At 45.6% G+C, this 10,000-nt stretch overlaps 1 protein-coding gene across 1 annotated transcript in view; it reads left to right on the top strand.

Annotated features, from left to right (window-relative positions):
- si:ch73-103b11.2 overlaps positions 1-10,000 on the top strand; it is a 46,165-nt gene that overhangs the window by 8,653 nt on the left and 27,512 nt on the right. Inside the window, exon 3 of the mRNA XM_048233997.1 lies at positions 6,414-6,565. Coding sequence (XP_048089954.1) covers positions 6,414-6,565 — 152 coding nt within the window. The remainder of the gene's footprint in view (positions 1-6,413; positions 6,566-10,000) is intronic.

Below are 10,000 nucleotides of genomic sequence, written 5' to 3'. Positions count from 1 at the left end.
GGCCATCTATCAATCTATCTAGCCTATCTATTAACTACGTAGCCTATAGCCTACATTGATGTTGGCTGATTTTAACCACATACTGTATTTGTAGCGATGTCGTGATATTATGTTTAGCTTTGATGTTTTTAAGTAGTAAACTTATTCACGTTCAATTGCAAGACAGTATACCTAAAAAAGAACCCCTTATACACACATGCATGCACCCTCATCTTTCCTCACGCGTGCACACATACACACACACAGGTTGCTAGGTTACCATAGCAAATAGGCTCACCCCAGAAATTATTTTTTAGTAGCCTAATAGTAAAATTATTTGTTAGTAGCCTAATGGTAGGCTATTTTTAGTAGCCTAATTGTAAAATTATTTGTTAGTAGCCTAATGGTAAATGCTGCAGGTGTAGAAATCTACATAAAACAGATATTTACTTTGATGTCAGGTGTAGATTGGAGCATGAAACTTGTTGTGCATATTAATACATTCAATTGCTTTCCCTCTTCTCCCTCCCAGCACTTCACAACATAGTATGGACAGCTTTGTTTGCCCAGCTAAGTCATGCACAAGAGGCTGCAATTTTACAGAGAGCATTTTGAACATTATTTAATTGTTGGCACTGGCACTTATAAACACTAAATGGGTAAATTGCAATAAATGGGCTTAGTTTTGTAGCCTGATATTGGAGTTAGAATAAATACCTCTGTGCCATTGCTTGATCATTTTACAGCCATGTCATTTTCGTTATGCATTATTTGTTTTGGTTGCTTAAAAATGCAAAAAAAAAATATCCGATTAATCGATCGATAAAGTGCTAGATTAATCGATTACAAAAAGAATCGATAGCTGCAGCCCTATCAAGAATCTAGTATACATTAGTGTGACCTCAGTTGGTGGTCCATTCACGTGTCTGTCAGTCATAGGAGGATTTTTTTCTTTTCCCCGAGAGGACCCATGAACCTTAAAGATGTGGAAAGCCCTTTAAACACACATGCACACAGCTATTTGAGTAAACAGACTGTGCCTGCCTATATACTCAACAGTATTTGTCACCTGCCTCCTTGTTCTCTTATAGAGCACATTCAACACAAGGGCCTGCTGTTTGTGGACTGTAGTTTCACACTTACTCAAAGCGTGTAGTGTTACCTACGACTATGAGAGCTGGGCACTGGAGCATGTCACAAATCATTGATATTGGGAGAATGCTTATATTTCCTAGCGTGTGTGCTATATAGTGCATGGTGCTTTTCTGGGCCATGTTTGAGGACCTCATACCATGTCTGTGCTGTTTAATCAGCAATGGGAAGAAAGCAACACTGATAACAGGACCCATTAGGTCAGCAGAGCGTACCCTGTATGTGTTCAAGAAACCTGCTGTAGTGGCCCTCATCGCTCCCCGCTTTCAGATGTTGGGGCTAGTTTTGGCTTGACCTGGCGTGCTGACGCCCACAGAATAAAGAAGCCAGAATCAGCAGAGAGTGAACACCTCCATTATTAAGGTTTGCACCTGAGTGCCTCTGCTCTCCTTAGCTGGGCAGGTTGGCTAGCCTTGCTGAGGCAACTGTGCTGGGTACAGTTTGAAATGGTTTGTAAACACTGTGGACCAGCTCCTCCCTGTGCCTGAGTGAAGAGGGGAGCTTTTTTTTCCGCGTTCCGTTCGTCCTCTGAAGTTAGTTTCCCCGAATCACTAACAGGAAGTTGCAAATTGAACGCCCCCTGAAGTCGTATCCCCAATCGTCAGCTTGTTCAAATCCCTAGTACCCAGAGTTTGAATTTCCAAGATGGCTGAGCCCATTAACAGCTAATGAGAGCCCTAGGTATGCAGTGTTTATTAGCAGTTCTGACCGATTTGTCTCGTTAAATCAGTTGTAGAAACAATAGTGTCCAACCGCTATGTGTTGCTATGTTGTTATGATGTTTGTTTGTGTGAAATACTGTGTAATGCTTCATTACAAACTGGTATTGCTGGTAACAATCATTAACAGACAATTGCTAACAAATCGTAGCATTTTGTTCTCACGACTTGTTAACAACTGGAACGCAACCAGCTCAGGTTTTACACAGATGTGACATCATTGCGAGTTGCGAGAGGTTTTACGAGACCGCTGGAACGCGGCGTTGGTGTTGTCTGACTGTCTGTGAACGTGAGTCTGCTGGCTGTGTGGGCTGGCTCCCCCTGGGGCCCGCGCTGTAATCTGGCCCAAAAGAGTGGTCATGTGACGCACGCACTCACCTGATGAGCCTTGCAGCCTGACCTGTTTCTGACAGAACACTCTCCCTCTATCGTGTACACACACACATACACACACGCGCACTCACACACTTACTTTTCAGTCAGGCAGTCAACACTTTCACTCACACGCATTCGTTCATTTAGTCACACACACACACACACACACACACACACACACACACACACACAGGCACACACACACACACACACACACACACACACAGGCACTTTGACCCAAAAAAACTCCCTTTGATCCCTTGTAGGTTTCGACAGCAGAAGGGATGGATGAGAGAGAGAGAGAGAAATGTCCCTCATTAGACCATAGAACCATAGATCAGAACACTATTGGTCACATGCACTGATGCTTCTCACTTGTGTGTTTTTGGGAGAGCTGTCTGTTTGACAGGGGAACCGCACGTATAGCGTGTGTGTGTGTGTGTGCGCCGCACATGTTGGGGAGTGGGAGAGAATTTTTGCAACACAGTCTGGCTCAGTTTTGAACACGTGAGCCTGGAAACCCCTTACCCCCCCCCCCCCACACACACACACATACACCCAACCCTTTCCAAGCATCAGTTCTATTTTTACTCTCCCTCTCTCTCTCTCCATACCTCCTTTCTTTCTCTCCCTCCCTCTCTCATCAACCTCTCCACACTCTTTTGTGTCTTGTGTTTTCATGTGATGGGGAGTTGTGCAGCCTGGGAACCCTGCAGTCTCAACCGAACTACACTCCTCCACAGCCTGGCCTGGGAACTACTGTGGGACTGTGTGTGTGTGTGTGTGAGAGAGGGGGGCAGGGTTAACCCTTGTCCCTCCAACCCGTCGGCACTAGGAACCAATCTTCTGGAATGTAAACATCGGTGGATTACAGAAAAGACACACACACACACTCACTCCCCACATCCCTAATCCCAGACCACCACTCAGCCTTACTGTATCCACTCTCTCTCTCTCTCTCTCTCTCTCTCTCTCTCTCTCTCTCTCTCTCTCTCTCTCTCTCTCTCTCTCTCTCTCTCTCTCTCTCTCTCTCTCTCTCTCTCTCTCTCTCTCTCTCTCTCTGTCTCTGTCTCTGTCTCTGTCTCTCCTGTCTCCTATGAGGTTTTATCAGTCCTTTCACCCTTTCCTTCATCCCTGCTGCCTCTTAGGGTGTCCAGCCATTCCTGCCCCACAGAATGGGCTTCCCTGGGAGTCTTTGGACTAGATGAGTGTGGCTCTGTCTCTTGTTCTTTTTTCCCTCATTTCTCATGCGGATCAACTCTCCCCCTGTCCCTCAGCCGCTCTCTCTCTCTCTCTCTCCCTCCATCTCTCTCTCTGTTCCTCTCTTTCTCTTCCTCTCACTCGCTTTTTCTTTTTCTAATAAATCAGTTGAGTTGGCAGTAGAAACCAGTGCCATTGTTCCACTGCCCCCCTCGCCTGTAAAGCCAACCAAAGACTGTGTCTCTGTGTGTGTCTCTGTGTGTGTGTGTGTGTGTGCACGTCAGTGACTGCTTGCTCAGTTTGCTCCAAACACAAGATACAAAAGAGGCTCAACCCTTCAGACACTCAATAAAGAGACAGCGTGTGTGTGTGTGTGTGTGTGGAGACCGAGATGGTGTTTTGTCCATTGCTTGCGGCTGATGGGTGAAGTTCTTGGTGTGTGTGTGTGTGTGTGTGTTTTGTCTCTGTGTATAGGGCAGCTGTTCCGTTGTGTCTGTCTAGGAACAGCAGGTGTGTGTGTTACTTTTCACCTTCACCTTTGACCTCACAAGCCATTCTCTCAAGTGTACAGACGCGCGCACACACACACACACGCACACGCACGCACACCTCAGTTTTGCGGTCTTCCTATTTTTTGTTTCTGACACAGTGACTGTTGCACACACACACAAGTTGTTTGGGTGTGAAGGGTATTTTCCTTCATCAAAGGGGTAACAGCAAAAGTGTGTGTGTGCTAGATTTACAGGTGTGTTTTGAGTGGCAGCATCCGCTGGGATTTATTTATTATCGTTTAATTGCAGGCTTCAGCTCAACAATCACCACATTCCAATTGGCTGAGGTGTGTGTGTGTGTGTGTGTGATGTCAGTGTTGTCTGTCCAACAGAAGACAAGCCAGGTTTCTTATGTCTCTCGACAGCTGGGCAGCTCCAGAGGGTTTGGATGGAGTGTGAGTGGGTGTGTGTCGTGACTTCATTCCAAGAGCTCTGCACCCATGGGCACCCATGGAGCAATAATAGTGCCTTAGTGTTGCCATCACTATTAGTATCTTGGCTTGATAAGAATGTGTTTGTGTGTGTGTGTTTACTTGTTGTCCCTGGTAACCATGGTATCAGTGGTTTCGCCAGTCCAACACTATACCTGTTGACATGGCTATGTGTGTATGTGCAAGAAAGGGAGAGCGAGAGAGAGAGAACAGGTGTTGCATACTAGAATATTCCTCTTATTCAGTAAATACAAAGGTGTGTGTGTGTGTGTGTGTGTATCAGCATTTGTGTGAATTAGAGCCAAAAATGGCAGATTTCAAAATGAATAATTTCCCTGTAAAATTGTGTGTGTACGTGTGCACATTTTCTAGAGGTAATGTCAACAGAATGACGGGCAGAGAGGCCGGTTGTGTTTGTATTCGTGCAGCTCAACTGCCCTTGGCCTTTTTAGTTGGGCTTGTGTTCATGTTTGTACATTTGTCTAGAGAAATCTGTCTACTCTGAACAAACAGCAAGCTCAGGTCTCTCTCTCTCTCTCTCTCTCTCTCTCTCTCTCTCTCTCTCTCTCTCTCTCTCTCTCTCTGCCCATCTCTCTCGCTCTTTCTTTTTCTCACTCGCTCTGTCACTCTGTCCCTGTCTCTCTGGTTATGTCCTGCTGAATGCTGTATTGTGGGTATTGTGTAGCTACTACAGCACCACAAAGAAGGGATTGTTCAACATGTCAGACACACTCGGGCACTTTTCTTTTTTTTCTCTCTCTCTCTTTCTCTCTCTCTGCATAGACACACATTCTGTCACTCTCAAATCAGACACACACACTGTCTGATATACTGTTGCTATCTACTGTGAGCTACCACCATTGGACTTTTTCTCGGTCTTAAAAACTGAAGTGTGTGTGTGTGGGTGGTGAAGTCAGCTCAGTAAATTATGAGATTTCTGCCGTCACTTTTTCCAATTTTGAGGAAACTGTCCACAGGCCAGGAGCATGGTTATGTTTCACAACTGCTGCTGTAAAACCGGTGTGGTCTCTATGTGTGTGAGCGTGTGATGTGTGTAGGCGCGCGTGTGTGTTTCACACAGCTATGCCCAAACACTTTTTAGGCGATAAGCCATGCCCAGTACGTGGCAGGCCCAGGCTGAGGTCATTGAATCGTGTTTGGGAGTACACTGGATGCGTTAGAATGACCGGAGCGTTTGTCCACGTGTTTCTTTGCAGAGTGGATGTCGGGTGAAATTTCTTTTTTTTTTTTTTTTTTTTTTTTTTCAGCCTTGCCTCTCCTAGATGAATCCTGTGAGATTGCTCCCTGGGGTTCATACTGAAATTTATGTTTTGGTTATGATGCTAGTTAATCTGCTTATGCTGTACTCTGCCAAACCCCATACGTGTGTGTGTGTGTGTGTGTACACATGTGTGCGTGAGAGAGAGGGCTTTTAGGAATAGGCAGACTGTGTGTGTGAGTCTGTGTGATATTGACAGATGGCCTCAGCCTGATTCTGACTCAGCTCTCAGGACAAGCTGACACACACACACACACACACACACACACCCATACACCCGGCAGTCAATGCCAGCTGTTGTGTCCATCTTTGACCCTTCGCATAGACGTTTACCATTTGATCATACAAGCACACAAATACCCTCATGCAGACATTGACCCTGAGCCTGTCAACCGGGGACAGAACACAAGTGTGTACACACACACACACACACACTCACAGTTTGCTTTGTACACAAACTGTGTAGATGGCTTAGGACACAGTATTTCTGTGTGCATGACGATGCTTTGGAAAAATCAACTTGTGGTGTGTGTGTGTGTGTGTCTGTGTGTGGGAGGGTGTGTGTTTGGGCTTTCTGTTGAGTACGCTCCAGCCTGTTGGTTTCAATCCTTGTTTTGGAACGAGATGCACACTTTGCAGAGAGTATGCGAGTATGCATAGAGTTTCTCTATCTCTCTCTCTGTGTGTGTGTGTGTCTAACGCGGTCATCTCTCTCTGCACCCCACAGCCCAGCACTCTGGCTCAGGGCACCATCAACATGAACCAGTGCAGTGATGTGATAGATGGAGAGAGCCGCACTGGCCAGAAGTACTCGCTGTGTATCCTCACCCCCGACAAGGAGAGCTACATCCGCGCCGAGAGCAAAGACATCATCAATGGGTGAGACACACACACACACACACACACACACACACACACACACACACACACACACACACACACACACACACACACACACACACACACACACACACAGACAGACACTCACTGTCAGTTCGATCTACTTCAAAGTTAAATGTGAGTACATGCAGAGGCAGACAGAGTACACAGCTTCATTACTTGAGTAAAAGTACAGATACCCTTTGCTAAATTTGACTCAAGTACAAGTAAAAGTACAACAGTCAGATGTCTACTTAAGTAAAAGTACTGAAGTACTTGTTTTTAAAAGTACTTGAGTATCAAGAGTACATTTTCTAAATATTGCATTACTACTGCTACAGTGCTTACATTTATGTACAGAAACGTCCTACATGGAGTTATGAAAAATATTAATGTTAATACCTTGGAGAATGTAAAAGGAATTGAAAGTAAAATCAAGTCATTTTCATCTTTTTACCATGTTGCCAGGGATGGGCAGTATTTCTAATACATGTATTTAAAATACGTATTTCAAATACAAAATACTATTTTGTAATTAAAACACTTGAAGCAAAAACTATCAGACTATAGCACATTCCCGGGATGGACCTGCTAGGTCTTCGTCCATAGTTTCGTCTCTTATCTAAATCTAACCATGGAGTTGACTTTGGCAGAAAGCTGAAGGTGATTGCTGATGGGCTGTCCCAATCAGTGGCGCCTGCACAATCCAATCACGTTTGAGAGGGAAACAACAAATTGAGGTACTCACGGTTATGGATAGAAATGTAGTGGAGTAAAGAGTACAATATTTGCCATTCAAATGTACTTGAGTAAAGTGTCGAGTACTCCCCAAAAATGATACTCGAGTAAAGTACAGATCCCTCAAAACTGTACTCAAGTACTGTGCTCAAGTAAATGTACTCTGTTACTGTCCGGCTCTGCGCAGGTGTGTGTGTGTGTGTGTGTAGATGAGGCCCAATCTTAAAAAGCAACAGTATCCTGTCCTTCTGCATGCACTTTCATTTAACTTCGCTGACTGACAAGAAGGAGGAAGCGGCCACTATGCTTTGTTTTGGTGTCTCGAGGATGACAGATGTGCTCGTGTGGTTTCTATGGCAAGGTTTGGTGTAGTTCCACAGAAATACAGCATTTGTTTGGATTTCTATTGTTGGAGTGAGTTAGTGGTATTAGTGTTGCAGCCAGGTGTTACGATCACTTTATGCATGACGAGAGAACAAACCACCTTAGAGATAACTCAACTCATAACTCGTGCCATAATATGGTCACTCAGGCACTTCACGGTCAGTCAAACTTTCAGCCTCAGTGAGAGCTTGTGTGCAGCTCTGGCATCATGCATGCAGAGGTCCCTGCCATGCTTTATGTAATCTTTAGTTATGGCTGTTTTGTTTCCAAAGATTTGACATAACAAGGCGGAAACACAGGCACTGGGGAAAAAAAACCTGCCATGCTCTGGGTTTTCCCCTCAAGGCTGCTGTGGACAGGTCCTCTGTCCAGGCGAGGTGTGTGTGTGTGTGTGTGTGTCGCGTGTGCGTGTGCGTGCGGCCTCACAAAGCTGCTTATGCACTGGCATTAGCTGCATCTCCCCAAGCCAGTGGCAGTCAGCGAAAATGCAACGAGTTCGTTCAAACTAGAGAATAATCAATTGCTGCAGCGTCCCCCCCCACACACACACACACACACACACACATGCACACACACACAGTAGAATAATGCTGCTACCTTTGCCTTCAGAGGCATTATTAGCTCTGCACTGTGTATGGATATTGACCCTCCTCATTCACTGTGCCCTGCAGCAGCAGCACTCCCATCCGTCTGGGCCACTGGGCTGCAGCAGCTCATCTGAGGCCAGCAGGACTCTCCTCAGCCCGGGGTGTCCGTGGGAGTGCTCCATCCTCTGGGGGTCGGGGCCTGGGGCCTGGGGAAGGGGGATGGGGAGGCTCTGGGGGTGGTGGACCTTTTAAAAGCTGAGAAAAAGCTCTTTCGTGTGATACATGAGATGTCTGTGATAATAGGCTACTTCGCAAGTAGTTCAGCAAATTTGGGTGGGGCAGAATACCTACAGAGCAGCGCTGGCCATATCGCTCTGGCTCACATGATGATGTACTGCTTTAAATGCATTATCACTTCACTACCCAACACGCTAACAAGATAGAAAAGAAAAAAGAAACCAATGTGCTTATGTCGCGATTTCCGATAGGCCCAGGCCTAGAGAAAGACAGCTATGGTAACCTAACAATTAGGATTTGCTTTGCCTACACTGCTGTTTGGTTGTCCCAAACTTTGAGACGATCCATACTGCATTAACTGAATCTTATCAACCCGAACTGCGATGTTCCAAACAGAGTGACAGGATGCAATGCCTAATAATCTCACTGCCTTCGGCATAACTGCTAACAGTGCCTAGGCCTACTGTTAAACATCTGAAAAATATTAAGCTGCTGTTTTCTTTTTCATGACGAGGCACTAGGCCCACGCTTAAATGATTTATGACTGAATGGAACGTTGCGCTTTTAAGCCAGAACTGCTTATCACGCTTGTGTGACAAAGTTTACACCAATCATCTTCTTCTAATGTATCCTTATGTTGAGATGTCCATTCTCTTTTGCCCTATGCTATCATTTGTCTTTGAAGCATGTTTCAATTAAGTCAATACGCAAAGCTATTTTTTATTGTTGTAATATTGAATGATTTTCATTAATAAATTATGCGCTACAGTCGCATTACAGGATTACAGCTGGCGGCGCCACTGACCAAGGCCACAGTAGCCTGTCAACCTCTGATTTTTAAAGGGGAATCACGGCGAGGCGCCAAAGGGCAACTCTTCTCTTTAATTTCCCTTCCAAATTACTTTTTTTGTCTGGAAGACATCTATCGCAAGAATCTAACATTCTAACAGCAACAGCAAAGCAAATGCAAGCTAACCAAAGTGCAGTCGGTTCTCCCGCCATGGTTTTTGAAATCACACACCTGCTGTATCTGAAGCCCCACACACGCATAATAAGGCCTCACGACTATCACTCTACACCCCTGTTGCACGCGTCAATTTAATTTACTATAGCTGATCCTGCCTCCTGGCTCCCCTAAATGCCGCATCATGTGAACAGTTCAGCAGGCCGGCAAATTTTCACCTCGCTTTCAGACACAAAAAGACGTCTCCTCTTTTTTAGCGGGATCTCTGTGTGAAAAGGCCAACAGTGGCCAGTAGTTGTTCTGAGAAAGTTCCTCTTGGTTTGGCCCCTATGTTTTGAGGGCTATAAATAAGCTGCATTCTGCTGATTGAGGCGGCTGCTGCCCCCCCTCACAGGGACCAGCAGCTGGCCCGTGGTGGGAGTCCACAGGGAAATTATTAGTCTGTGAGCAGATGACCGCATGGCTGGGGAAGAGACCCCTGCTCACTGATGCATTAACAAGCATGTCACCTCACCTCTTGAGTGG

The sequence above is a fragment of the Alosa alosa genome, chromosome 22, assembly GCF_017589495.1.
Source record: "Alosa alosa isolate M-15738 ecotype Scorff River chromosome 22, AALO_Geno_1.1, whole genome shotgun sequence".
In the NCBI taxonomy this organism is placed as follows: Eukaryota; Metazoa; Chordata; class Actinopteri; order Clupeiformes; family Clupeidae; genus Alosa; species Alosa alosa.
This window is presented reverse-complemented; position numbering and strand designations above follow the sequence as displayed.